Source organism: Pelodiscus sinensis, chromosome 5 (genome assembly GCF_052426305.1).
Source record: "Pelodiscus sinensis isolate ZL-2025 chromosome 5, ASM5242630v1, whole genome shotgun sequence".
In the NCBI taxonomy this organism is placed as follows: Eukaryota; Metazoa; Chordata; order Testudines; family Trionychidae; genus Pelodiscus; species Pelodiscus sinensis.
The window spans coordinates 134895348-134923308 of NC_143056.1; the positions used below are offsets into that span (position 1 = coordinate 134895348).

The 27961-nt window shown below is 72.3% G+C and overlaps 1 protein-coding gene across 1 annotated transcript; it reads left to right on the plus strand.

Moving 5' to 3' along the window:
• Window positions 1-349: 349 nt before the first annotated feature.
• TBC1D10B (TBC1 domain family member 10B) lies at window positions 350-27737 on the plus strand. The gene is made up of 9 exons (XM_089778990.1): window positions 350-2179; window positions 5451-5550; window positions 7129-7236; window positions 7312-7418; window positions 10060-10174; window positions 15302-15367; window positions 15590-15779; window positions 22585-22739; window positions 25150-27737. The coding sequence occupies exons 1-9, from the start codon at window positions 489-491 to the stop codon at window positions 25837-25839; spliced, it is 3222 nt and encodes a 1073-aa protein (XP_089635116.1). The 5' UTR covers window positions 350-488; the 3' UTR covers window positions 25840-27737.
• The last annotated feature ends 224 nt before the right edge of the window (window positions 27738-27961 follow it).

Consider the following 27961-nt stretch of genomic DNA (forward strand, 5'->3'; position numbering starts at 1 on the left):
TCCGGTGTCTCTGTCCTGATTGGTTTCACCTCACCATCTGTCTGGCGCCTGGGGCCATCCCTCTGCTCCGATTGGCCACGTCCCCTCTGGTCCCGCCCCCTGCCCCAGCCCTTCTGTCACCCGCCCTTCCTCTTCTGCTCGCCAGCTCCCCGGCCTGGAGGTTTCTCCCTCCCCATTGGCCGGAGCCCCGACATTCCCCACCCTGATTGGGCTATCCCAGTGCCACTCGCCCCCATTTGGACCCGCCCTCCAACAACCCTCCCTCTCCTCCCCATTGATTGGCTGCCCGGGTGCCCCCTCCTGGCCTGTGATTGGCCACCCCCCACGTGGCACTGCAGGGCTGCGCGCGCAGCCTGGGGGGGGCTGGCTTCTGGTTGCTGGATGCCTAGGCTGAGGCAGAGCCCCAGAGAGGCTCCTGCCTCCGCCCCCCCTCCCCTGTCACTCTAGGCCGCCCCCCAGGGGCCGGGGGGGAGGAGTCGGCTGTCGCCATGGAGATGGGGGCTGGTGACGCCCCGTCACCCCCGCCCCGGTACAACGCGCCCCGGTCGGCGCTGTACACCGCCAGGCTGGGCGCCAAGGCGACGCCAACCGCGCCCTCGCCCGGCCCCCCGGCCCGGCCCCTGGGCAGCCCCACCGGGACCTCTCCGGGCATCGCCACGGCGACCGGCGGCGTGGGGACCTCTCTGGGCATCGCCACGGCGACCGGCGGCGTGGGGACCTCTCCGGGCATCGCCGCGGCGACCGGCGGCGTGGGGACCTCTCCGGGCATCGCCGCGGCGACCGGCGGCGTGGGGACCTCTCCGGGCATCGCCGCGGCGACCGGCGGCGTGGGGACCTCTCCGGGCATCGCCGCGGCGACCGGCGGCGTGGGGACCTCTCCGGGCAGCGCCGCGGCGACCAGCGGCGTGGGGACCTCTCCAGGCATCGCCGCGGCGACCGGCGGCGTGGGGACCTCTCCGGGCAGCGCCGCGGCGACCGGCGGCGTGGGGACCTCTCCGGGCATCGCCGTGGCGACCGGCGGCGTGGGGACCTCTCCGGGCATCGCCGCGGCGACCGGCGGCGTGGGGACCTCTCCGGGCAGCACCGCGGCGACTGGCGGCGTGGGGACCTCTCTGGGCAGAGCCACGGCGGTGACGGGCCAAAGAGTGACATCTCCGGGCAGCACCGTGGTGGCGGGCAGTGTGGGGACGTGCCCTGGCAGTGCCGTGGTGGCGGATGGCGTGGGGATGTCTCCGGTGACCACGGGCAGCGTGGCGGCGTCGCCAGGGAGCACCACGGTGTTTCTGGTGGTGACGGACGGTGTGTCGGCGTCTCCAGGCAGCATCACCGCATCTCCAGCAGCAGCGGGTGGTGTGGCTGCATCTGCAGGCAGTGCCAGGGCATTTCCAGCAACTACAGATGGTGTGGGGACATCTCCAGCAGTGCCAGGTGGCGTGGCGGTGTCTCCGGGCAGTGCCACGGTGTCTCTGACGGCAACTGGCAACGTGGTGGCATCTCCGGCAGCGCCGGCGTCTCCAGCCAACTTGAGGCCATCTCCAGCACCTACAGGCAGCGCAGCCGCCGTTGTGGACAGTGAGGGGCCCTGTGTGGTGACAACGGGCAACATGACAGCTCCAGTGGCATCTCCTGTGGCAACCACACCTGGCGCCACCATGGCAGCTGCCGCTGTCCAGGTGGTTTTGGTTTCTACGGAAACGACGCAGCTGGCAGGGGCGGACGCGACGACGACCCCTCCCGCGGCAGCACCCTCGGGCTCTCTCACCATGCCCAACAGCCTGGCTGCGGGAAAGGCTGCCCCGCCCGTCCCGGTTAAGCCCCTCCCCGCACCCTTCCCATCGCCGGCCGTGGTGGTGGAGGCGCCCAGCCCGGTGGTGCAGGAGAAGAGCTCTCCCCCGGCGACGGAGGTCCCGGCACCTCTGGATCCCGCCGTCTGTCAGGACATGGGGTCCCAGTCCAGCCTGGGCCCTGGAATCCCACCTCCCCGGCCCCCGCCGGCGCCAGACACCCTGAGTTATCTGGATTCGGTCAGCCTCATGTCGGGCACCTTGGAGTCCCTGACGGGTCCCGGCTTCCCTGACGACGCCAGCTCCCTGGGCTCCGACTCGGAGATCAACGGCCTGCCCTACCGCCGTACAGACAAATACGGGTTCCTGGGGGGCAGCCAGTACTCTGGGATGCCGTGAGTACCCCAGCTGCCCCCTCACCTGTGCCCTTCCCCTCTAGGGGGCGCTGGCTCTGGTCTGGTGCCAGGGCAGGGCCTGGCGGGCTCAAGGGGGTGGGAAGGGGAGGAGCCAGGACCTTTTCTGGCTAGGGGCGCCATCTCTGATCTGCTTCTGGGGCACGGTGGTGGCTGCCTTGGGAGGGTGGGCAGTGGGCCCAGGCCTTTCCCCTGCCCCTCTGGCCCCCCATTCCCTGGCCGCAGCACAGGTTGGCTGGGTGCAGATCCCCACCTGTGCTGCCCGGCCCGGCCCAGGCAGCCTCAGAGATGCCCAGAGCTGTATGGGCTGAGGAGATGGCATGTCCACACTGGGGGGATGTCCCTGCCACTGGAGCATCCTGGCCTGCCTCCGAGGAGCCCATCTCCTGCCCCTGCTGTGCTGAGGGTCTTGTTGACTCTCTCAGGGAGCTTCCCCCTGCCCCCCAGCACTGACTCACTCACTGGGGTGAGCCTGGCTGGAGCCAGCTAGTCCTGTGTTCCATGGCTCGGGGCCTCTGTCCCGCCACCCTCCTGTCCGGGGCAGGCCAAGCCCCTGGCCTGTTTGAGGTCGTGGCCCGGCCTGTGGCCCCTCCAATAGCCCCGGTTGGAGTCGGGTGGCAGGGGCTGAGACTGTCTGGCTCAGCACACGGGTGGCTTGACCAAAGCAGGTGCTTTCCATGCTGGGCGGGGTCTACCCCGTTCCCGGGGCTCGGAGCCTCCCCTGGGATGCAGGGGAGCCACTGGGGGTAGCACAGGGCTAGTCCCACCCCCTGAGTGGAGGTGCCCTGGTGCTGGGCGGAGGGAGCTGAGGGGCAGAGCAGACGGGGAGGGGAGCCGGGGTGTGGAATTGAGGCCGTGGGGGGCTGCTGCGTGCCTGGGCAGACTGGGCTGTGCGGCCTGATCTGCGGGGAGGTGGCAGGGAGATGTTGCTGTGGGGGGTGGAGGCCGAGGGGAGCAGTGCTGAACATCCCCCTCCGTCCCAGCATCCTCCTCTCCCGGGCCAGAGGGGGGAATAGCCCCCCCCACAGCTCTCCCAGATTCTCCCCCACCCATGCTCGTGTGAACGCCCCCCCCACTTCCCTTCCTGAGTTTCTCAATGAAGCAGCCCCAAGCCACCACTTCCTGTTTCCCCTCCCGGCTCTTCCTGTTTCTCCACCCTGCCTCCCCATCCACTCCCTGCCCCGTCCTGTGGAATCCGAGTCTGGACCCCCTGCCTCCCCCGCACCCTCCATGCCCTCCAGGGACCAGTGGGTGCTTGGCCCCGCTGCTCCGGCTGCCAGGGCCCGGGGGAGGCTGTGGACACGGGGGCTGAGGCCCCACAGACCCCTCCCACGGCATGGCCATCAGCCCGGGATGGATCCCTGTGCTGGATCCGGAGAGGCCAGGCCCCCGCCCCTGAGCCAGCTGCTCTCTGGTGCCTCCCCCCTGCTCAGGAAGCAGAGAGCGGCTCTGGAGTGGGAACTGAGAGCTCTTGTGCTGGGGAGCAGGGCCCTTCTGGGCAGTCGGCAAACGCCTCTCGGAGCCTCTGTTTCCTCCTTCCTCCTGCGGAGGGGAAACCGGGCTGGTCGCTGTCACTTTGGGCCTTGTTAATTTCACTTCCTGGTCAAACCTCCCCCGGTTACATCCCTGGGATGGAGAATTGGGAGAATTGGGGGCGGTGGGACCCCAGGGCAGGGCTGGCAAGGGGCTGTGGGTCGGGGGTGAGGGGCACTGGCAGGGCTGGGCTGGCAGAGGCTGTGGGGCGGGAGTGAGGGGGGGGCTGTGGGGCAGGGCTGGGCTGGCAGGGGCTGTGGGGCGGGAGTGAGGGGGGGGCTGTGGGGCAGGGCTGGGTTGGCAGGGGCTGTGGGTCGGGGGTGAGGGGCACTGGCAGGGCTGGGCTGGCAGGGGCTGTGGGGCAGGAGTGAGGGGGGGCTGTGGGGCAGGGCTGGGTTGGCAGGGGCTGTGGGGCAGGAGTGAGGGGGGGCTGTGGGGCAGGGCTGGGTTGGCAGGGCCTGTGGGTTGGGGGTGAGGGGCACTGGCAGGGCTGGGCTGGCAGGGGCTGTGGGGCGGGAGTGAGGGGGGCTGTGGGGCAGGGCTGGGTTGGCAGGGGCTGTGGGTCGGGGTGAGGGGCACTGGCAGGGCTGGGCTGGCAGGGGCTGTGGGGCGGGAGTGAGGGGCACTGGCAGGGCTGGGTTGGCAGGGGCTGTGGGTCGGGGGTGAGGGGGGGCTGTGGGGCAGGGCTGGGCTGGCAGGGGCTGTGGGGCAGGAGTGAGGGGGGCTGTGGGGCAGGGCTGGGTTGGCAGGGGCTGTGGATCGGGGGTGAGGGGCACTGGCAGGGCTGGGCTGGCAGGGGCTGTGGGGCAGGAGTGAGGGGGGGCTGTGGGGCAGGGCTGGGTTGGCAGGGGCTGTGGGGCAGGAGTGAGGGGGGGCTGTGGGGCAGGGCTGGGTTGGCAGGGCCTGTGGGTCGGGGGTGAGGGGCACTGGCAGGGCTGGGCTGGCAGGGGCTGTGGGGCGGGAGTGAGGGGGGCTGTGGGGCAGGGCTGGGTTGGCAGGGGCTGTGGGTCGGGGTGAGGGGCACTGGCAGGGCTGGGCTGGCAGGGGCTGTGGGTCGGGGGTGAGGAGGGGCTGTGGGGCAGGGCTGGGCTGGCAGGGGCTGTGGGGCGGGAGTGAGGGGGGCTGTGGGGCAGGGCTGGGTTGGCAGGGGCTGTGGGGCAGGAGTGAGGGGGGCTGTGGGGCAGGGCTGGGCTGGCAGGGGCTGTGGGGCGGGGGTGAGGGGGGGCTGTGGGGCAGGGCTGGGCTGGCAGGGGCTGTGGGGCAGGAGTGAGGGGGGGCTGTGGGGCAGGGCTGGGCTGGCAGGGGCTGTGGGGCAGGAGTGAGGGGGGCTGTGGGGCAGGGCTGGGCTGGCAGGGGCTGTGGGGCAGGAGTGAGGGGGGCTGTGGGGCAGGGCTGGGCTGGCAGGGGCTGTGGGGCAGGAGTGAGGGGGGCTGTGGGGCAGGGCTGGGCTGGCAGGGGCTGTGGGGCGGGGGTGAGGGGCACCGGCAGGGCTGGGGGGCAGGTCCCTGTTCTGATTACAAACACCAGAGGGCCTGAGAGCCAGTAAGGGCCACGGCTCACTCGGCATTTTGGGGAAGGGCTTCTGCTGTTACCTGGACACAAGCCGTCTGCTTCCCCCCCCCCCCCCCCCCCCCCCGGCACTGCTGTGGGGAAGCTCCCCTGGCTGCAGCTGGGGGCTGGGTGTGGCTGCCCCATGACTCTGACCCCCCCCCCCCCCCAGGGAGAGCGGGATCCCGGTGGACGTGGCGCGGCAGCGGGAACTCAAGTGGCTCGACATGTTTTCCCACTGGGATAAATGGCTCTCCCGGCGATTCCAGAAGGTAAGTGGCTCCACAGCCCCAGCCTCTCCCAGCAGTGGAGGGGATGGGGGGGTTGCAGGGCACTGATGGGAGGGCAGGTGGTGGGTGGGGCCACTGTTGGAGGACGGGGCAGTGCCTATGGGGCACTGTTGGGGATGGGGTGGTGGCTGGGGAGCACTGCGGGGGAGTAGGGCTCTGGCTGGGGGGGGCACCGTGGGGGGGCAGGGCTCTGGCTGGGAGACACCATGAGGGGGTGGGGGGTGGCTGAGGGCGCCGTGAGGGGATGGGGCAGTGGCTCGGGGGCGCCTCGGGGGGACGGGGTGGTGGCTGGGGTCGCTGTTGGGGGCGCCGGGCACTGGCTGGGGGCGCCGCGGGGGGACAGGGCAGTGGCTACGGGGCACAGTTGGGGGCGCCGGGTCACCGGCTGGGGCGCCGCGGGGGGCAGGCGCTGGCTGGGGGGCACCGCAGGGGGACAGGGCGGTGGCTACGGGGCACTGTTGGGGGCGCCGGGCACTGTTGGGGGCGCCGTGGGGGGACAGGGCAGTGGCCACGGGGCACTGTTGGGGGCGCCGGGTCACCGGCTGGGGCACCGCAGGGGGACAGGGCGGTGGCCACGGGGCACGGGTGGGGGCGCCGCGGGGGGCAGGGCAGTGGCCACAGGGCACGGGTGGGGGCGCCACGGGGGGCAGGGCGGTGGCTATGGGGCACGGCTGGGGGCGCCGCGGGGGGCAGGGCGGTGGCCACGGGGCACTGCTGGGGGCGCCGCGGGGGGCAGGGCGGTGGCCGCGGGGCACTGTGGGGGCGCCGCGGGGAGCAGGGCTGTGGCCGCGGGGCACTGTGGGGGCGCCGTGGGGGGCAGGGCGGTGGCCACGGAGCCCTGGGGGGGCGCGGCGGGGGGCAGGGCGGTGGCCACGGGGCCCTGTGGGGGCGTCGGGGGGGCAGGGCGGTGGCCACGGGGCCCTGGGGGCGCCGGGGGGCAGGGCGTGGCCACGGGGCCCTGGGGGGGCGCGCCGGGGGGGCAGGGCGGTGGCCGTGGGGCCCTGGGGGGGCGCGCCGGGGGGGCAGGGCGGTGGCCGCGGGGCCCTGGGGGGGCGTCGGGGGGGCAGGGCGGTGGCCGCGGGGCCCTGGGGGGCGCTGGGGGGCAGGGCGGTGGCCGCGGGGCCCTGGGGGGTGCCGGGGGGCAGGGCGGTGGCCGCGGGGCCCTGGGGGGCGCCGGGGGGGCAGGGCGGTGGCCGCGGGGCCCTGGGGGGGCGCTGGGGGGGCAGGGCGGTGGCCGCGGGGCCCTGGGGGGCGCCGGGGGGGCAGGGCGGTGGCCGCGGGGCCCTGGGGGGCGCGGCAGGAGGCAGGGCGGTGGCCACGGGGCCCTGGGGGGGCGCGGCGGGGGGCAGGGCGGTGGCCACGGGGCCCTGGGGGGCGCCGGGGGGGCAGGGCGGTGCCCGTGGGGCCCTGGGGGGGCGCGGCAGGAGGCAGGGCGGTGGCCACGGGGCCCTGGGGGGCGCCGGGGGGGCAGGGCGGTGGCCGCGGGGCCCTGGGGGGCGCCGGGGGGGCAGGGCGGTGCCCGTGGGGCCCGGGGGGGCGCTGACCGGCGGGTGTCCGCAGGTGAAGCTGCGCTGCCGGAAGGGGATCCCCTCGTCTCTGCGGGCCAAGGCCTGGCAGTTGCTGTCGAACAGCAAGGAGCTGCTGGAGCAGAACGCCGACAGGTTTGAGGTGCGCCCCGGGGGGTGGGGGGCGTGGGGGGCGGGCGGCTGGGCTGAGCCTCACCCCTGTTCCTGGCACCCCTAGGAGCTGGAGCGCCAGCCCGGGGACCCCAAGTGGCTGGACGTCATCGAGAAGGACCTGCACCGGCAGTTCCCCTTCCACGAGATGTTCGCCGCCCGGGGGGGCCACGGGTGAGACTCCAGCGGCCTCCAACGGGACCAGAGCCACACAGACCCCTTTCCCAACGGGCACCCCTGGGGGGCGGGCTCCCCCCCGGGCCCTGCCCACGCCCCCCTGGGGGGACAGGCTCCCCCCCCCCCCGGCCCAGACCATCCGGGCCCTGCCCACGCCCCCCTGGGGGGACAGGCTCCCCCCCCCCCCCGGCCCAGACCATCCGGGCCCTGCCCACGCCCCCCTGGGGGGACAGGCTCCCCCCCCCGGCCCAGACCATCCGGGCCCTGCCCTCGCCCCCCTGGGGGGACAGGCTCCCCCCCCGGGCCCTGCCCACGCCCCCCTGGGGGAACAGGCTCCCCCCCCGGCCCAGACCATCCGGGCCCTGCCCACGCCCCCCTGGGGGGACAGGCTCCCTCCCCCCCGGCTCAGACCATCCGGGCCCTGCCCACGCCCCCCTGGGGGGACAGGCTCCCTCCCCCCCCGGCCCAGACCATCCGGGCCCTGCCCTCGCCCCCCTGGGGGAACAGGCTCCCTCCCCCCCCGGCTCAGACCATCCGGGCCCTGCCCTCGCCCCCCTGGGGGGACAGGCTCCCCCCCCGGCCCTGCCCTCGCCCCCCTGGGGGGACAGGCTCCCCCCCCGGCCCTGCCCTCGCCCCCCTGGGGGGACAGGCTCCCCCCCCGGGCCCTGCCCACGCCCCCCTGGGGGAACAGGCTCCCCCCCCGGCCCAGACCATCCGGGCCCTGCCCTCGCCCCCCTGGGGGGACAGGCTCCCTCCCCCCCCTTGCTCAGACCATCCGGGCCCTGCCCACGCCCCCCTGGGGGGACAGGCTCCCTCCCCCCCGGGCCCAGACCATCCGGGCCCTGCCCTCGCCCCCCTGGGGGGACAGGCTCCCTCCCCCCCCTTGCTCAGACCATCCGGGCCCTGCCCACGCCCCCCTGGGGGGACAGGCTCCCTCCCCCCCCGGCCCAGACCATCCGGGCCCTGCCCTCGCCCCCCTGGGGGAACAGGCTCCCTCCCCCCCGGCCCAGACCATCCGGACCCTGCCCACGCCCCCCTGGGGGGACAGGCTCCCCCCCCCCCCCCCGGCCCAGACCATCCGGACCCTGCCCTCGCCCCCCTGGGGGGACAGGCTCCCCCCCCCGGCCCAGACCATCCGGGCCCTGCCCACGCCCCCCTGGGGGGACAGGCTCCCTCCCCCCCCGGCCCAGACCATCCGGGCCCTGCCCTCGCCCCCCTGGGGGAACAGGCTCCCTCCCCCCCGGCCCAGACCATCCGGGCCCTGCCCTCGCCCCCCTGGGGGGACAGGCTCCCCCCCCCGGCCCTGCCCTCGCCCCCCTGGGGGGACAGGCTCCCCCCCCGGCCCTGCCCTCGCCCCCCTGGGGGGACAGGCTCCCCCCCCGGGCCCTGCCCACGCCCCCCTGGGGGAACAGGCTCCCCCCCCCGGCCCAGACCATCCGGGCCCTGCCCTCGCCCCCCTGGGGGGACAGGCTCCCTCCCCCCCCTTGCTCAGACCATCCGGGCCCTGCCCACGCCCCCCTGGGGGAACAGGCTCCCTCCCCCCCGGCCCAGACCATCCGGGCCCTGCCCTCGCCCCCCTGGGGGAACAGGCTCCCTCCCCCCCGGCCCAGACCATCCGGGCCCTGCCCTCGCCCCCCTGGGGGAACAGGCTCCCTCCCCCCCGGCCCAGACCATCCGGACCCTGCCCACGCCCCCCTGGGGGGACAGGCTCCCCCCCCCCCCGGCCCAGACCATCCGGGCCCTGCCCTCGCCCCCCTGGGGGAACAGGCTCCCTCCCCCCCCGGCCCAGACCATCCGGGCCCTACCCTCGCCCCCCTGGGGGGACAGGCTCCCTCCCCCCCCCCCCCCGAAGACCAGCCAGACTGTGCTCTGGTTCCCCCTGGCGGGACAGGCCCTGTGACCCGTTCCCCTCCTGAGCCAGCCGGGCCCTGCTCTGGAACACCCTGGGGGGGGGGGGGGAGTCCTGTGACCCATATCTGCCCCCAAGCCAGCCGGGCCCTGCCCTGGAACACCCTGGGGGGAGGGGGGGGGAGTCCTGTGACCCATATCTGCCCCCAAGCCAGCCGGGCCCTGCCCTGGAACACCCTGGGGGGAGGGGGGGGGAGTCCTGTGACCCATATCTGCCCCCCAGCCAGCCGGGCCCTGCCCTGGAACACCCTGGGGGGAGGGGGGGGGAGTCCTGTGACCCATATCTGCCCCCCAGCCAGCCGGGCCCTGCCCTGGAACACCCTGGGGGGAGGGGGGGGGAGTCCTGTGACCCATATCTGCCCCCCAGCCAGCCGGGCCCTGCCCTGGAACACCCTGGGGGGGGGGGAAGTCCTGTGACCCATATCTGCCCCCCAGCCAGCCGGGCCCTGCCCTGGAACACCCTGGGGGGGGGGGTGAGTCCTGTGACCCATATCTGCCCCAAAGCCAGCCAGGCCCTGCCCTGGAACACCCTGGGGGGGGGGGGGGGGGGAGTCCTGTGACCCATATCTGCCCCAAAGCCAGCCGGGCCCTGCCCTGGAACACCCTGGGGGGGGGGAGTCCTGTGACCCATATCTGCCCCCAAGCCAGCCGGGCCCTGCTCTGGGGCGGAGCTCGCCCCCCTAGAGGGCCAGGCCCTTCAGGCGTCTAACTCCGGTTGCTTCCCCCGCAGGCAGCAGGACTTGTACCGCATCCTAAAAGCCTACACCATCTACCGGCCCGACGAGGGCTACTGCCAAGCCCAGGCCCCCGTCGCGGCCGTCCTGCTGATGCACATGCCCGCGGAGGTCAGAGCCCCTTCCTCTGCCAGGGCCTGGCTCCTTGCCTCCCCTGAGTGTCTGGCTGGTTTGAACCCCCCTTCTCCCCCCCCCAGCACCTCTCGGGTTTGGGCGGGGAGCTAGGACTCCGGGTCTCTCCCTGTCGCTCTGGGAGGGCGGTGGGGGGGAGCCAGGACTCCGGGTCTCTCCCCGTCGCTCTGGGAGGGCGGTGGGGGGGAGCCAGGACTCCGGGTCTCTCCCCATCGCTCTGGGAGGGCGGTGGGGGGGGAGCCAGGACTCCGGGTCTCTCCCTGTCGCTCTGGGAGGGCGGGGGGGGGGGAGCCAGGACTCCGGGTCTCTCCCCGTCGCTTTGGGAGGGCGGTGGGGGGGGAGCCAGGACTCCGGGTCTCTCCCCGTCGCTCTGGGAGGGCGGGGGGGGGGAGCCAGGACTCCGGGTCTCTCCCCGTCGCTTTGGGAGGGCGGTGGGGGGGGAGCCAGGACTCCGGGTCTCTCCCCGTCGCTCTGGGAGGGCGGGGGGGGGGAGCCAGGACTCCGGGTCTCTCCCCATCGCTCTGGGAGGGCGGTGGGGGGGGAGCCAGGACTCCGGGTCTCTCCCCGTCGCTCTGGGAGGGCGGTGGGGGGGGGGAGCCAGGACTCCGGGTCTCTCCCCGTCGCTCTGGGAGGGCGGTGGGGGGGGGAGCCAGGACTCCGGGTCTCTCCCCGTCGCTCTGGGAGGGCGGTGGGGGGGGAGCCAGGACTCCGGGTCTCTCCCCGTCGCTCTGGGAGGGCGGTGGGGGGGGGGAGCCAGGACTCCGGGTCTCTCCCCGTCGCTCTGGGAGGGCGGTGGGGGGGGGGAGCCAGGACTCCGGGTCTCTCCCCGTCGCTCTGGGAGGGCGGGGGGGGGGGGGGAGCCAGGACTCCGGGTCTCTCCCCGTCGCTCTGGGAGGGCGGTGGGGGGGGGGAGCCAGGACTCCGGGTCTCTCCCCGTCGCTCTGGGAGGGCGGTGGGGGGGGGGAGCCAGGACTCCGGGTCTCTCCCCGTCGCTCTGGGAGGGCGGTGGGGGGGGGAGCCAGGACTCCGGGTCTCTCCCCGTCGCTCTGGGAGGGCGGGGGGGGGGGGGAGCCAGGACTCCGGGTCTCTCCCTGTCGCTCTGGGAGGGCGGTGGGGGGGGGAGCCAGGACTCCGGGTCTCTCCCCGTCGCTCTGGGAGGGCGGTGGGGGGGGGAGCCAGGACTCCGGGTCTCTCCCCGTCGCTCTGGGAGGGCGGTGGGGGGGGAGCCAGGACTCCGGGTCTCTCCCTGTCGCTCTGGGAGGGCGGTGGGGGGGGGAGCCAGGACTCCGGGTCTCTCCCCGTCGCTCTGGGAGGGCGGTGGGGGGGGAGCCAGGACTCCGGGTCTCTCCCTGTCGCTCTGGGAGGGCGGTGGGGGGGGGAGCCAGGACTCCGGGTCTCTCCCCGTCGCTCTGGGAGGGCGGTGGTGGGGGGGAGCCAGGACTCCGGGTCTCTCCCTGTCGCTCTGGGAGGGCGGTGGTGGGGGGGAGCCAGGACTCCGGGTCTCTCCCTGTCGCTCTGGGAGGGCGGTGGGGGGGAGCCAGGACTCCGGGTCTCTCCCCGTCGCTTTGGGAGGGCGGTGGGGGGGAGCCAGGACTCCGGGTCTCTCCCCGTCGCTCTGGGAGGGCGGTGGGGGGGGGAGCCAGGACTCCGGGTCTCTCCCCGTCGCTCTGGGAGGGCGGTGGGGGGGGAGCCAGGACTCCGGGTCTCTCCCCGTCGCTCTGGGAGGGCGGTGGGGGGGGAGCCAGGACTCCGGGTCTCTCCCCGTCGCTCTGGGAGGGCGGTGGGGGGGGAGCCAGGACTCCGGGTCTCTCCCCGTCGCTCTGGGAGGGCGGTGGGGGGGGAGCCAGGACTCCGGGTCTCTCCCCGTCGCTCTGGGAGGGCGGTGGGGGGGGAGCCAGGACTCCGGGTCTCTCCCCGTCGCTCTGGGAGGGCGGTGGGGGGGGAGCCAGGACTCCGGGTCTCTCCCCGTCGCTCTGGGAGGGCGGTGGGGGGGGAGCCAGGACTCCGGGTCTCTCCCCGTCGCTCTGGGAGGGCGGTGGGGGGGGAGCCAGGACTCCGGGTCTCTCCCTGTCGCTCTGGGAGGGCGGTGGGGGGGGAGCCAGGACTCCGGGTCTCTCCCCGTCGCTCTGGGAGGGCGGGGGGGGGGGAGCCAGGACTCCGGGTCTCTCCCTGTCGCTCTGGGAGGGCGGTGGGGGGGGAGCCAGGACTCCGGGTCTCTCCCCGTCGCTCTGGGAGGGCGGTGGGGGGGGAGCCAGGACTCCGGGTCTCTCCCTGTCGCTCTGGGAGGGCGGTGGGGGGGGAGCCAGGACTCCGGGTCTCTCCCCGTCGCTCTGGGAGGGCGGTGGGGGGGGAGCCAGGACTCCGGGTCTCTCCCCGTCGCTCTGGGAGGGCGGTGGGGGGGGAGCCAGGACTCCGGGTCTCTCCCTGTCGCTCTGGGAGGGCGGTGGGGGGGGAGCCAGGACTCCGGGTCTCTCCCCGTCGCTCTGGGAGGGCGGTGGGGGGGGGGAGCCAGGACTCCGGGTCTCTCCCCATCGCTCTGGGAGGGCGGTGGGGGGGGGAGCCAGGACTCCGGGTCTCTCCCCGTCGCTCTGGGAGGGCGGTGGGGGGGGGAGCCAGGACTCCGGGTCTCTCCCCGTCGCTCTGGGAGGGCGGTGGGGGGGAGCCAGGACTCCGGGTCTCTCCTCTCCCCTGGCGGGCAGCGGGGCTGGTGCTGGTTAGCTCGGCGGGGTTGGGACTCCTGGGTCTTTCCCTGTCCATGGGCAGGGCCGTCCCAGCTGACACCGTGTGTGTCCAGGTCCCGTTGGTGGGATTGCTACGTGTCTACCCCCCCCCTTTCTCTGTCCTGCCCCAGCCGTGTGTGTCCCTCTGTCCGTCCCCGGTCTGCGTCTGGCGTCGGCGTCACTCCCCCTGCCCCGTGCGGCGGGGGGGGCTGCTGGCGGCGCGGGGGCTGCGCTGCAGAAGCGTCCGTGAGCGGAGGAGCCCGCGGTGGGGGGGGGGAGTAACGGGGAAGGCCGGGCCCTGCTTTTAACTCAGGCTGGCCGCTCCCATCGCCCTGCCCGGCCCAGCTTAAGGCCAAGGCGCCGTGCAGCCCGGGTCAGCTCGTGTGTGTGGCCTGGCTCGCCTGTCGGCTTGGACGCCTGGCCGGGCCCCAGAGCGCCCTGGGCCTGGCTCTCCTGTCGGCTTGGACGCCTGGCCGGCCCCCAGAGCGCCCTGGGCCTGGCTCTCCTGTCGGCTTGGACGCCTGGCCGGCCCCCAGAGCGCACTGGGCCTGGCTCTCCTGTCGGCTTGGACGCCTGGCCGGCCCCAGAGCGCACTGGGCCTGGCTCTCCTGTCGGCTTGGACGCCTGGCCGGCCCCCAGAGCGCACTGGGCCTGGCTCTCCTGTTGGCTTGGACGCCTGGCCGGCCCCAGAGCGCACTGGGCCTGGCTCTCCTGTCGGCTTGGACGCCTGGCCGGCCCCCAGAGCGCACTGGGCCTGGCTCTCCTGTCGGCTTGGACGCCTGGCCGGCCCCCAGAGCGCACTGGGCCTGGCTCTCCTGTTGGCTTGGACGCCTGGCCGGCCCCCAGAGCGCACTGGGCCTGGCTCTCCTGTCGGCTTGGACGCCTGGCCGGCCCCCAGAGCGCACTGGGCCTGGCTCTCCTGTTGGCTTGGACGCCTGGCCGGCCCCCAGAGCGCACTGGGCCTGGCTCTCCTGTCGGCTTGGACGCCTGGCCGGCCCCCAGAGCGCCCTGGGCCTGGCTCGCCTGTCGGCTTGGACGCCTGGCCGGCCCCCAGAGCGCACTGGGCCTGGCTCGCCTGTCGGCTTGGACGCCTGGCCGGGCCCCAGAGCGCACTGGGCCTGGCTCTCCTGTCGGCTTGGACGCCTGGCCGGGCCCCAGAGCGCCCTGGGCCTGGCTCTCCTGTCGGCTTGGACGCCTGGCCGGGCCCCAGAGCGCACTGGGCCTGGCTCTCCTGTCGGCTTGGACGCCTGGCCGGGCCCCAGAGCGCACTGGGCCTGGCTCTCCTGTCGGCTTGGACGCCTGGCCGGCCCCCAGAGCGCCCTGGGCCTGGCTCGCCTGTCGGCTTGGACGCCTGGCCGGCCCCCAGAGCGCACTGGGCCTGGCTCTCCTGTCGGCTTGGACGCCTGGCCGGCTCCCAGAGCGCACTGGGCCTGGCTCTCCTGTCGGCTTGGACGCCTGGCCGGCCCCCAGAGCGCCCTGGGCCTGGCTCTCCTGTCGGCTTGGACGCCTGGCCGGGCCCCAGAGCGCCCTGGGCCTGGCTCTCCTGTCGGCTTGGACGCCTGGCCGGGCCCCAGAGCGCCCTGGGCCTGGCTCTCCTGTCGGCTTGGACGCCTGGCCGGGCCCCAGAGCGCCCTGGGCCTGGCTCTCCTGTCGGCTTGGACGCCTGGCCGGCCCCAGAGCGCCCTGGGCCTGGCTCTCCTGTCGGCTTGGACGCCTGGCCGGCCCCCAGAGCGCCCTGGGCCTGGCTCTCCTGTCGGCTTGGACGCCTGGCCGGGCCCCAGAGCGCCCTGGGCCTGGCTCGCCTGTCGGCTTGGACGCCTGGCCGGGCCCCAGAGCGCCCTGGGCCTGGCTCGCCTGTCGGCTTGGACGCCTGGCCGGGCCCCAGAGCGCACTGGGCCTGGCTCTCCTGTCGGCTTGGACGCCTGGCCGGCCCCCAGAGCGCACTGGGCCTGGCTCTCCTGTCGGCTTGGACGCCTGGCCGGCCCCCAGAGCGCACTGGGCCTGGCTCTCCTGTCGGCTTGGACGCCTGGCCGGGCCCCAGAGCGCCCTGGGCCTGGCTCTCCTGTCGGCTTGGACGCCTGGCCGGGCCCCAGAGCGCACTGGGCCTGGCCGTATCGCTCCGGGCCGGGAGCCGTGTCACTGAGCCCGGAGCGAGGCGGCCTGCACCCTGGGGTGGGGGCAGCCAGGTCGGCGGCAGGAGCCGGGGTAACTGCATGGAGAGGAGAAACCCCTCTCTCCGGTGTCTGCTCCTGGCCACGGCGGCACGGCACCCCTGGGTCTCCACTCTCTGCCCTCCACTGGCTCTCCCGGTGTCGGGGTGTGTCCGTGTGTCTTCTGCTGTGGCCGTCTGTCTGCCTGACGCCTTTCCCTCTCCCTGGCCCCGCAGCAAGCCTTCTGGTGCCTGGTGCAGATCTGTGAGAAGTACCTGCCGGGCTACTACAGCGCGGGACTGGTGAGTAGCCACCCCGGCGAGAGCAGGGTGGTCCCATGGGGGTTCTGCTGAGTGACCCTTGGTGGGAGGAGGAGGGGCAGTGAGGTGGAGCTGAGAGAAGGGGCGGGATGGGGACGGAGAAGCCTGGGGGGAAGCAGGGGGAGGATTGGGAGCTGGGAGGGGTGCAGAGTAGGGGGCGGGCGGAGGATGGCCGGGCCTTATGTGTTCCCCTCCTCCCGGCAGGAAGCCATCCAGCTGGACGGGGAGATCTTCTTTGCCCTGCTGCGCCGGGCATCCCCCATCGCCTATCGGCACCTCAAGAAGTACAAGATCGACCCCATCCTCTACATGACCGAGTGGTTCATGTGCATCTTCTCCCGCACCCTGCCCTGGGGCTCCGTGCTGCGCATCTGGGACATGTTCTTCTGCGAGGGTGAGGGGCCAGGCCCGGCCGGCCGCCCGCGCGGCTGTAAGCGCCGCTGTCCCGCAAAACACCGGCCCAACCGCATCCGGCCGCCCCAGACCGACCTTCCCTGTCCCGGCCCTCCAGCTCCATCGTTATCCCGCCCCGCCCTCCGACCACCCCAGCCTTCCAGCTCCATCGTTATCCCGTCCCGTCCTCCGACCACCCCAGCCTTCCAGCTCCATCGTTATCCCGCCCCGCCCTCCGACCACCCCAGCCTTCCAGCTCCATCGTTATCCCGCCCCGACCCGCCCTCCGACCACCCCAGCGTGTTCTCCTTCCGTTATCCCGCCCCGCCCTCCGACCACCCCAGCGTATTCTCCTTCCGTTATCCCGTCCTGACCCGCCCTCCGACCACCCCAGCGTATTCTCCTTCCGTTATCCTGTCCCGACCTGCCCTCCGACCACCCCAGCGTATTCTCCTTCCGTTATCCCGTCCCGCCCCGCCCTCCGACCACTCCAGCCTTCCAGCTCCATCGTTATCCCGCCCCGCCCTCCGACCACTCCAGCCTTCCAGCTCCATCGTTATCCCGCCCCGTCCTCCGACCACTCCAGCCTTCCAGCTCCATCGTTATCCCGCCCCGCCCTCCGACCACTCCAGCCTTCCAGCTCCATCGTTATCCCGCCCCGCCCTCCGACCACTCCAGCCTTCCAGCTCCATCGTTATCCCGCCCCGTCCTCCGACCACCCCAGCCTTCCAGCTCCATCGTTATCCCGCCCCGCCCTCCGACCACCCCAGCCTTCCAGCTCCATCGTTATCCCGCCCCGCCCTCCGACCACCCCAGCCTTCCAGCTCCATCGTTATCCCGCCCCGCCCTCCAACCACCCCAGCGTGTTCTCCTTCCGTTATCCCGTCCTGACCCGCCCTCTGACCACCCCAGCGTGTTCTCCATCCGTTATCCCGTCCTGACCCGCCCTCCGACCACCCCAGCGTATTCTCCTTCCGTTATCCCGCCCCGCCCTCCGACCACCCCAGCGTGTTCTCCTTCCGTTATCCCACCCCGCCCTCCGACCACCCCAGCGTATTCTCCTTCCGTTATCCTGCCCCGCCCTCCGACCACCCCAGCGTATTCTCCTTCCGTTATCCCGTCCTGACCCGCCCTCCGACCACCCCAGCGTATTCTCCTTCCGTTATCCCGTCCCGACCCGCCCTCCGACCACCCCAGCGTATTCTCCTTCCGTTATCCCGTCCCGACCCGCCCTCCGACCACCCCAGCGTATTCTCCTTCCGTTATCCCGTCCCGACCCGCCCTCCGACCACCCCAGCGTATTCTCCTTCCGTTATCCCGTCCCGCCCTCCGACCACCCCAGCGTATTCTCCTTCCGTTATCCCGTCCCGACCCGCCCTCCGACCACCCCAGCGTATTCTCCTTCCGTTATCCCGTCCCGTCCTCCGACCACCCCAGCGTATTCTCCGTCCCTCGTCCCGTCCCGACCCGCCCTCCTTCCTTTTGGCTGGGCACTCCCAGCCCGCCCCGCTTGTGTCCGAGTCCCCGCAACCCGATTACCCAGTTCTGCCCCAACCCCTCTCTGCCCATCGCCCTCCCGCCCCACGGCTCACCCCGGTCTCTCTGTCCTTTCCCTTCCCTGTCTGCCCATCGCCCTCCCGCCCCACGGCTCACCCCGGTCTCTCTGTCCTTTCCCCTCCCTGTCTGCCCATCGCCCTCACGCCCCACGGCTCACCCCGGTCTCTCTGTCCTTTCCCCTCCCTCTCTGCCCATCGCCCTCCCGCCCCACGGCTCACCCCGGTCTCTGTGTCCTTTCCCCTCCCTGTCTGCCCATCGCCCTCACGCCCCACGGCTCACCCCGGTCTCTCTGTCCTTTCCCCTCCCTGTCTGCCCATCGCCCTCCCGCCCCACGGCTCACCCCGGTCTCTCTGTCCTTTCCCCTCCCTGTCTGCCCATCGCCCTCATGCCCCACGGCTCACCCCGGTCTCTGTGTCCTTTCCCCTCCCTCTCTACCCATCGCCCTCACGCTCCACGGCTCACCCCGGTCTCTCTGTCCTTTCCCCTCCCTGTCTGCCCATCGCCCTCACGCCCCACGGCTCACCCCGGTCTCTGTGTCCTTTCCCCTCCCTCTCTGCCCATCGCCCTCACGCCCCACGGCTCACCCCGGTCTCTGTGTCCTTTCCCCTCCCTGTCTGCCCATCGCCCTCACGCCCCACGGCTCACCCCGGTCTCTGTGTCCTTTCCCCTCCCTCTCTGCCCATCGCCCTCACGCCCCACGGCTCACCCCGGTCTCTGTGTCCTTTCCCCTCCCTGTCTGCCCATCGCCCTCACGCCCCACGGCTCACCCCGGTCTCTCTGTCCTTTCCCCTCCCTCTCTGCCCATCGCCCTCACGCCCCACGGCTCACCCCGGTCTCTGTGTCCTTTCCCCTCCCTGTCTGCCCATCGCCCTCACGCCCCACGGCTCACCCCGGTCTCTCTGTCCTTTCCCCTCCCTCTCTGCCCATCGCCCTCACGCCCCACGGCTCACCCCGGTCTCTCTGTCCTTTCCCCTCCCTCTCTGCCCATCGCCCTCACGCCCCACGGCTCACCCCGGTCTCTGTGTCCTTTCCCCTCCCTGTCTGCCCATCGCCCTCACGCCCCACGGCTCACCCCGGTCTCTCTGTCCTTTCCCCTCCCTCTCTGCCCATCGCCCTCACGCCCCACGGCTCACCCCGGTCTCTCTGTCCTTTCCCCTCCCTCTCTGCCCATCGCCCTCACGCCCCACGGCTCACCCCGGTCTCTGTGTCCTTTCCCCTCCCTGTCTGCCCATCGCCCTCACGCCCCACGGCTCACCCCGGTCTCTCTGTCCTTTCCCCTCCCTCTCTGCCCATCGCCCTCCCGCCCCACGGCTCACCCCGGTCTCTCTGTCCTTTCCCCTCCCTGTCTGCCCATCGCCCTCCCGCCCCACGGCTCACCCCGGTCTCTGTGTCCTTTCCCTTCCCTGTCTGCCCATCGCCCTCACGCCCCACGGCTCACCCTGGTCTCTCTGTCCTTTCCCCTCCCTCTCTGCCCATCGCCCTCCCGCCCCACGGCTCACCCCGGTCTCTGTGTCCTTTCCCTTCCCTGTCTGCCCATCGCCCTCACGCCCCACGGCTCACCCCGGTCTCTGTGTCCTTTCCCCTCCCTGTCTGCCCATCGCCCTCCCGCCCCACGGCTCACCCCGGTCTCTGTGTCCTTTCCCTTCCCTGTCTGCCCATCGCCCTCACGCCCCACGGCTCACCCCGGTCTCTGTGTCCTTTCCCCTCCCTCTCTGCCCATCGCCCTCCCGCCCCACGGCTCACCCCGGTCTCTGTGTCCTTTCCCTTCCCTGTCTGCCCATCGCCCTCCCGCCCCACGGCTCACCCCGGTCTCTCTGTCCTTTCCCCTCCCTGTCTGCCCATCGCCCTCACGCCCCACGGCTCACCCCGGTCTCTCTGTCCTTTCCCCTCCCTGTCTGCCCATCGCCCTCCTGCCCCACGGCTCACCCCGGTCTCTCTGTCCTTTCCCTTCCCTGTCTGCTCATCGCCCTCACGCCCCACGGCTCACCCCGGTCTCTCTGTCCTTTCCCCTCCCTGTCTGCCCATCGCCCTCCCGCCCCACGGCTCACCCCGGTCTCTCTGTCCTTTCCCTTCCCTGTCTGCCCATCGCCCTCACGCCCCACGGCTCACCCCGGTCTCTCTGTCCTTTCCCCTCCCTCTCTGCCCATCGCCCACACGCCCCATGGCTCACCCCGGTCTCTGTGTCCTTTCCCCTCCCTGTCTGCCCATCGCCCTCCCGCCCCACGGCTCACCCCGGTCTCTCTGTCCTTTCCCTTCCCTGTCTGCCCATCACCCTCACGCCCCACGGCTCACCCCGGTCTCTCTGTCCTTTCCCCTCCCTGTCTGCCCATCGCCCCCACGCCCCACGGCTCACCCCGGTCTCTCTGTCCTTTCCCCTCCCTGTCTGCCCATCGCCCTCACGCCCCACGGCTCACCCCGGTCTCTCTGTCCTTTCCCCTCCCTGTCTGCCCATCGCCCTCACGCCCCACGGCTCACCCCGGTCTCTCTGTCCTTTCCCCTCCCTCTCTGCCCATCGCCCTCCCGCCCCACGGCTCACCCCGGTCTCTCTGTCCTTTCCCCTCCCTGTCTGCCCATCGCCCTCACGCCCCACGGCTCACCCCGGTCTCTGTGTCCTTTCCCCTCCCTGTCTGCCCATCGCCCCCACGCCCCACGGCTCACCCCGGTCTCTCTGTCCTTTCCCCTCCCTGTCTGCCCATCGCCCCCACGCCCCACGGCTCACCCCGGTCTCTGTGTCCTTTCCCCTCCCTCTCTGCCCATCGCCCTCCCGCCCCACGGCTCACCCCGGTCTCTCTGTCCTTTCCCCTCCCTGTCTGCCCATCGCCCTCCCGCCCCACGGCTCACCCCGGTCTCTCTGTCCTTTCCCCTCCCTCTCTGCCCATCGCCCTCCCGCCCCACGGCTCACCCCGGTCTCTGTGTCCTTTCCCTTCCCTCTCTGCCCATCGCCCTCCCGCCCCACGGCTCACCCCGGTCTCTCTGTCCTTTCCCCTCCCTGTCTGCCCATCGCCCTCACGCCCCACGGCTCACCCCGGTCTCTCTGTCCTTTCCCCTCCCTCTCTGCCCATCGCCCTCCCGCCCCACGGCTCACCCCGGTCTCTGTGTCCTTTCCCCTCCCTGTCTGCCCATCGCCCTCACGCCCCACGGCTCACCCCGGTCTCTCTGTCCTTTCCCCTCCCTGTCTGCCCATCGCCCTCACGCCCCACGGCTCACCCCGGTCTCTCTGTCCTTTCCCCTCCCTCTCTGCCCATCGCCCTCCCGCCCCACGGCTCACCCCGGTCTCTGTGTCCTTTCCCCTCCCTGTCTGCCCATCGCCCTCACGCCCCACGGCTCACCCCGGTCTCTCTGTCCTTTCCCTTCCCTGTCTGCCCATCGCCCTCCCGCCCCACGGCTCACCCCGGTCTCTCTGTCCTTTCCCCTCCCTGTCTGCCCATCGCCCTCCCGCCCCACGGCTCACCCCGGTCTCTCTGTCCTTTCCCCTCCCTGTCTGCCCATCGCCCTCACGCCCCACGGCTCACCCCGGTCTCTGTGTCCTTTCCCTTCCCTGTCTGCCCATCGCCCTCACGCCCCACGGCTCACCCCGGTCTCTCTGTCCTTTCCCCTCCCTGTCTGCCCATCGCCCTCACGCCCCACGGCTCACCCCGGTCTCTCTGTCCTTTCCCCTCCCTGTCTGCCCATCGCCCTCACGCCCCACGGCTCACCCCGGTCTCTCTGTCCTTTCCCCTCCCTCTCTGCCCATCGCCCTCCCGCCCCACGGCTCACCCCGGTCTCTCTGTCCTTTCCCCTCCCTCTCTGCCCATCGCCCTCACGCCCCACGGCTCACCCCGGTCTCTGTGTCCTTTCCTCTCCCTGTCTGCCCATCGCCCGCACGCCCCACGGCTCACCCCGGTCTCTCTGTCCTTTCCCCTCCCTGTCTGCCCATCGCCCTCACGCCCCACGGCTCACCCCGGTCTCTCTGTCCTTTCCCCTCCCTGTCTGCCCATCGCCCTCACGCCCCACGGCTCACCCCGGTCTCTCTGTCCTTTCCCCTCCCTCTCTGCCCATCGCCCTCCCGCCCCACGGCTCACCCCGGTCTCTCTGTCCTTTCCCCTCCCTCTCTGCCCATCGCCCTCACGCCCCACGGCTCACCCCGGTCTCTCTGTCCTTTCCCCTCCCTCTCTGCCCATCGCCCTCCCGCCCCACGGCTCACCCCGGTCTCTGTGTCCTTTCCCTTCCCTGTCTGCCCATCGCCCTCACGCCCCACGGCTCACCCCGGTCTCTGTGTCCTTTCCCTTCCCTGTCTGCCCATCGCCCTCACGCCCCACGGCTCACCCCGGTCTCTCTGTCCTTTCCCCTCCCTGTCTGCCCATCACCCTCACGCCCCACGGCTCACCCCGGTCTCTCTGTCCTTTCCCCTCCCTGTCTGCCCATCGCCCTCACGCCCCACGGCTCACCCCGGTCTCTGTGTCCTTTCCCTTCCCTGTCTGCCCATCGCCCTCACGCCCCACGGCTCACCCCGGTCTCTCTGTCCTTTCCCCTCCCTCTCTGCCCATCGCCCTCACGCCCCACGGCTCACCCCGGTCTCTGTGTCCTTTCCCCTCCCTCTCTGCCCATCGCCCTCCCGCCCCACGGCTCACCCCGGTCTCTCTGTCCTTTCCCCTCCCTGTCTGCCCATCGCCCTCCCGCCCCACGGCTCACCCCGGTCTCTGTGTCCTTTCCCCTCCCTGTCTGCCCATCGCCCTCACGCCCCACGGCTCACCCCGGTCTCTGTGTCCTTTCCCTTCCCTGTCTGCCCATCGCCCTCACGCCCCACGGCTCACCCCGGTCTCTGTGTCCTTTCCCTTCCCTGTCTGCCCATCGCCCTCACGCCCCACGGCTCACCCCGGTCTCTGTGTCCTTTCCCCTCCCTGTCTGCCCATCGCCCTCACGCCCCACGGCTCACCCCGGTCTCTCTGTCCTTTCCCCTCCCTGTCTGCCCATCGCCCTCACGCCCCACGGCTCACCCCGGTCTCTCTGTCCTTTCCCTTCCCTGTCTGCCCATCGCCCTCACGCCCCACGGCTCACCCCGGTCTCTCTGTCCTTTCCCCTCCCTGTCTGCCCATCGCCCTCACGCCCCACGGCTCACCCCGGTCTCTCTGTCCTTTCCCTTCCCTGTCTGCCCATCGCCCTCACGCCCCACGGCTCACCCCGGTCTCTCTGTCCTTTCCCTTCCCTGTCTGCCCATCGCCCTCCCGCCCCACGGCTCACCCCGGTCTCTCTCCCTTTTCCCAACGCAGGAGTGAAGATCATCTTCCGGGTGGGCCTGGTCCTTCTCCAGAACACCCTGGGCTCCGTGGACAAGCTCCGCAGCTGCCAGGGGATGTACGAGACTATGGAGAAGCTGCGCAACCTGCCAGCGCAGAGCATGCAAGAGGAGTTCCTTGTGTCCGAGGTGAGCCCCGCCCACACGGCCTGCGCGAGGGGGGGCTGGCTCCGGGAGTGCAAGGGAGACCCCCGGGCATCAGCAGGGCTCTGCCCCCTACAATCAATCCTGGCCCTAGTGCTCCAGGGTGTTGCTAGGGGGCGCTGCGGGGCAGGGCCCAGCAGGGGGCGCTTTCCCCAGGGTGTGCACTAGGGGGCGCTGCAGGGCAGGGAGTGGGGCAGGGCCCAGCAGGGGGGTGCTCTCCCCAGGGTGTGCACTAGGGGGCACTGCAGGGCAGGGAGCGGGGCAGGGCCCACTCTCCCCAGGGTGTGCACTAGGGGGTGCTGCAGGGCAGGGAACTGGGCAGGGCCCAGCAGGGGTCACTCTCCCCAGGGTGTGCACTAGGGGGCGCTGCAGGGCAGGGAACGGGGCAGGGCCCAGCAGGGGTCACTCTCCCCAGGGTGTGCACTAGGGGGCGCTGCAGGGCAGGGAGCGGGGCAGGGCCCACTCTCCCCAGGGTGTGCACTAGGGGGCGCTGCAGGGCAGGGAGCGGGGCAGGGCCCACTCTCCCCAGGGTGTGCACTAGGGGGCGCTGCAGGGCAGGGAACGGGGCAGGGCCCAGCAGGGGTCACTCTCCCCAGGGTGTGCACTAGGGGGCGCTGCAGGGCAGGGAGCGGGGCAGGGCCCACTCTCCCCAGGGTGTGCACTAGGGGGCGCTGCAGGGCAGGGAACGGGGCAGGGCCCAGCAGGGGGGCACTCTCCCCAGGGTGGCACTAGGGGGCGCTGCAGGGCAGGAATCGGGGCAGGGCCCAGCAGGGGTCACTCTCCCCAGGGTGGCACTAGGGGGCGCTGCAAGGCAGGGAGCGGGGCAGGGCCCAGCAGGGGGCGCTCTCCCCAGGGTGGCACTAGGGGGCGCTGCAGGGCAGGGAGTGGGGCAGGGAGTGGGGCGGGGCTCACAGGCACTGCTGTGCCTGGCTGTAGTGCCCCAGTGCGGCGCTAGGGGGCGCCGCAGGGCAGGGAGCAGGGCAGGGCCCAGCAGGGGGGCGCTCTCCCCAGTGTGGCGCTAGGGGGCACCGCAGGGCAGGGAGCGGGGCGGGGCTCACAGGCACTGCTGTGCCTGGCTGTAGTGCCCCAGTGTGGCGCTAGGGGGCGCTGCAGGGCAGGGAGCAGGGCAGGGCTGGCCCCAGCGTGGCAGTAGGGCGCTGTGCTGCAGGGGACGGGGTTGGCCAGCGGGAGGCGCTCTCCCCAGGGTGTCGCTAGGGGGCGCCGCAGGGCAGGGAGCGGGGCAGGGCTGGCCCCAGCGTGGCCGTAGGGCGCTGTGCTGCAGGGGGGGTTGGCCAGCGGGAGGCGCTCTCCCCAGGGTGGCACTAGGGGGCGCCGCAGGGCAGGGAGCGGGGCAGGGCTGGCCCCAGCGTGGCCGTAGGGCGCTGTGCTGCAGGGGACGGGGTTGGCCAGCGGGAGGCGCTCTCCCCAGGGTGGCGCTAGGGGGCGCCGCAGGGCAGGGAGCGGGGCAGGGCCCAGCAGGGAGGCGCTCTCCACAGGGTGGCGCTAGGGGGCGCTGCAGGGCAGGGAGCGGGGCAGGGCTGGCCCCAGCGTGGCCGTAGGGCGCTGTGCTGCAGGGGACGGGGTTGGCCAGTGGGAGGCGCTCTCCCCAGGGTGGCACTAGGGGGCGCCGCAGGGCAGGGAGCGGGGCAGGGCCCAGCAGGGAGGCGCTCTCCCCAGGGTGGCGCTAGGGGGCGCTGCAGGGCAGGGAGCGGGGCAGGGCTGGCCCCAGCGTGGCCGTAGGGCGCTGTGCTGCAGGGGACGGGGTTGGCCAGTGGGAGGCGCTCTCCCCAGGGAGTCGCTAGGGGGCGCCGCAGGGCAGGGAGCGGGGCAGGGCTGGCCCCAGCGTGGCCTTAGGGCGCTGTGCTGCAGGGGACGGGGTTGGCCAGCGGGAGGCGCTCTCCCCAGGGTGGCGCTAGGGGGCGCCACAGGGCAGGGAGCGGGGCAGGGCTGGCCCCAGCGTGGCCGTAGGGCGCTGTGCTGCAGGGGGGGTTGGCCAGCGGGAGGCGCTCTCCCCAGGGTGGCGCTAGGGGGCGCCGCAGGGCAGGGAGCGGGGCGGGGCTGGCCCCAGCGTGGCCCTAGGGCGCTGTGCTGCAGGGGACGGGGTTGGCCAGCGGGAGGCGCTCTCCCCAGGGTGGCACTAGGGGGCGCCGCAGGGCAGGGAGCGGGGCAGGGCTGGCCCCAGCGTGGCCGTAGGGCGCTGTGCTGCAGGGGACGGGGTTGGCCAGCGGGAGGCGCTCTCCCCAGGGTGGCACTAGGGGGCGCCGCAGGGCAGGGAGCGGGGCAGGGCTGGCCCCAGCGTGGCCCTAGGGCGCTGTGCTGCAGGGGACGGGGTTGGCCAGCGGGAGGCGCTCAGGGCCGGTCTCCCGGGGGTCTCACCAGCGCCTCCCGGCCCCAGGTGGTGAACCTGCCGGTGACGGAGGCGCTGATCGAGCGGGAGAACGCCGCGCAGCTCAAGAAGTGGCGGGAGAACCGCGGGGAGCTGCAGTACAAACCCTCGCGCCGGCTCCACGGCTCCCGCGCCATCCACGAGGAGCGGCACCGCATGAACCCCCCGCTGAGCGCCAGCGCCAGCCTGCTGAGCCTCACTGGCATCAAGCAGCGGGTGGCCCGCGGCAGCAGCAGCAGCAGCGCCACGGGGGGCAGCCCCTCCCCTGCCCACCCCGTGAGCAGCCTGGCCGTCTCCGCCGCGCCCCCCCCAGCCGCCACCCCAGGCCCGGTGGTGTCGGAAGGGCTGCACCCCGCCCTGCCCTCCCCCACGGGGAGCAGCACGCCGCTGGGGGCGCCCAGGAAGGGGGCGAAGGAGAAGAAGAGGGAGCGGGAGCGGGAGCGGCTGGAGAAGGAGCGGGAGCGGCAGGAGCGGGAGCGGGAGCGGCAGGAGCGGGAGCGGGAGAAGAAGCTGCAGAAGGAGCGGGAGAAGCAGGAGCGGAAGCAGCAGAAGGAGCGGGCCAAGGAGGAGGCCAAGCAGAAGAAGGAGAGGAAGGTCTCCATGCGCCGGAAGGAGTCCAAAGCCCCACCCCCCACGGAGGACGGGGGGCAAGAGGGGGATCCCCCGGCGGGCTCTGTGCTGCAGGACACGTATTTCTGAGCTGGGGGGGCTGGGGAAGCAGGGGGGCCCTGCTGCCTCCTGCCCTCCCCGGATCTAGCCAAGGACCAAGGAAGGGGGCTCGGATGGGGTGGAGGGAGCTGGGAGGAAGCTGGGATCTGCAGGGCGTCGGGAGGGGGGGAGAGTGGTGAGCCCCCGTCGCCCGACCTTCCTCCTGCCGGGAGGGGACCCGCTCGACGACTTGGACAGCCCACGACTCCTCTCCGAGTCCGACCCCCCCGCCAGGGGACCAGACAGGTACGCCCCCCGCCGTGCGCTTTCCGGGGCCGTGGGGCGTGCCCCGAGTCTTAACCAGAGTGTGATGTATTCAGAAGAGCCCCGCCTGCCCCCGGATAGGAGAATCCCTTTAAACTACCTGGCCGCCCAGCCCTGAGCTCCCTCTCTGGAGAGCTTGGTTTGAAGAGCCACACTCCCCCTCGGCCCTGCGCCCCCAAGGCCGCTCTTGTGGGTGGGCACCGGCACCCCGACTGTTCCACTGGGGCAAGGCCGATGCGCTTGGTAGAGGGCCTGGTGCGTGGGCCGGGTCCCAGCACCCCCGTTCGCTATTTGTCAGTACCCCAATGGTCTCCCCCCCCCCGGAGGAGGCTGTGTGCGCCAGGCCGGGGGCCGGATCCGCAGCCCCGTGCGCTCAGCGAGCTGGCCAGCCAGCCCGGGACTGTTGTGGCAAGGAGAGAACGTTGCCAGCCCTCGGCTGGATGCACCGGCCACCCCGGGGCTGCTCGTCCCCAGCGAGGGCTCTGTTCCGTGGCCGGGCCGGTGGTAGGACTGTCTGGGCCTTCGGGGAAAGATGGGGGACTCCGTTGGCAGCCCCTTTGCTGGCCAGGCGGCAGTAAGGTCGCTTCCCTGTGCAAACGTTCCCGACGCCCCGTGTGCGCAGGCGGAGCATCGCAGGCCGCGCAGGGGCAGGGCGCGCACAGACCGTCCCTGGGTGAGCGTCCAGCCCCCGTCGCCAGTTCTTTCATGCAGGGGCCGTGACCACTAGGCCCAGCCTGGGTGGGGGCCCGAGGAAGCCCTGCGCCCCCTGGCTTCTCACAGGCAACTGTATCCTCCAGGACACGCCCTTGTATGTCGGTTCCCTGCCTGCCTTCCCCTTGTGACACTTCCCCCACCCCCTGAAAAGCAAGGTCCCCCCTCCAGTAACAGGCCTGTCTCTGAAGGCGGTACGCTGTGCACCCAGCAGAGGGCCCCCCCCCCCGGTGGCTCTCTGGCTGGGCGATAGGCACCAGGACTCTGGGGTCCTCTCCCTGGCTCTAGGAGGGCAGTGGGGTCTAGTAGTTAGAGCAAGGGAGGCTGGGAGCCAGCACTCCCCGGCTTTCTCCAGCTTTGCTACTCCCTGCCCACATACTTGAACAAAGTCACTCCTTCCCCCCCTCTGTGCCTCAGTTTCCCTTCGTTGGAGACACGGCTTTAACTTAACTTAGTAGGGTAGCGCCTTGGAGCAAGAGACGCTGTTACTGCTGGTGGCCTCTCGCCAAACCTCATTCCCACCGTGCACCTCCCCCACAAACCATGGCGCTCGCTGCCCCCGTTGTACAGCCGTGTCTCTTGATAACACATATATTATATATATGTCTCAGTATTGTAAGTATGTATACAGACGTTTGGGTTTGGCCACGAGGTCTTATTTAATGGGACAGACACTGGAATCCAGAGATCCAGCCCCCTTTTCCGATCCCTCGCCTCTCTTGGGAGCTCCCCCCTTTTCATGCCACCCCCTACCTCGGGCAGGAAGAGCAGAATCCGGATGTTTACATTTCACACCTTGTCTCTTAACCCTTCCTTCTCCGGCCCTCTCCCCTTCTGTTATTTGTGCCTCATTCTTGGAGATTTTATGTTGTCGCTTTGTTTAAAAAGGTTAACAAAGAAAGGATTGCAAACTGGGGAGGAGCCGGCGCTGTTCTTGGGGCCGCGGTTGGGTTGGGGGCCGTGGCTCGCCGAGGGTCCAGTGCTCAGGGCTTGTGGGTTCATGGCTCGGTGAGGACCATTGTTGGGTTGGGGGTCACGATGGCTCTGGTGGGGGTCACGATGGCTCTCCTTGGGCTCTAGGGCTTGGAGGGACGTTGGTTCTGAGTGCCATTTGAACGCCTTTGGCTAGTCTCAAAAA

What these genes read in the sequence shown, in the direction of transcription:
- TBC1D10B (XM_089778990.1), top strand. Translation starts at nt 489, where the DNA reads ATGGAGATGGGGGCTGGTGACGCCCCGTCACCCCCGCCCCGGTACAAC. An exon ending in TCTCCCGGCGATTCCAGAAG is followed by an intron (nt 5,551 to 7,128) that starts GTAAGTGGCTCC and finishes GGGTGTCCGCAG; the next exon opens with GTGAAGCTGCGCTGCCGGAA. An exon ending in AGAACGCCGACAGGTTTGAG is followed by an intron (nt 7,237 to 7,311) that starts GTGCGCCCCGGG and finishes TGGCACCCCTAG; the next exon opens with GAGCTGGAGCGCCAGCCCGG.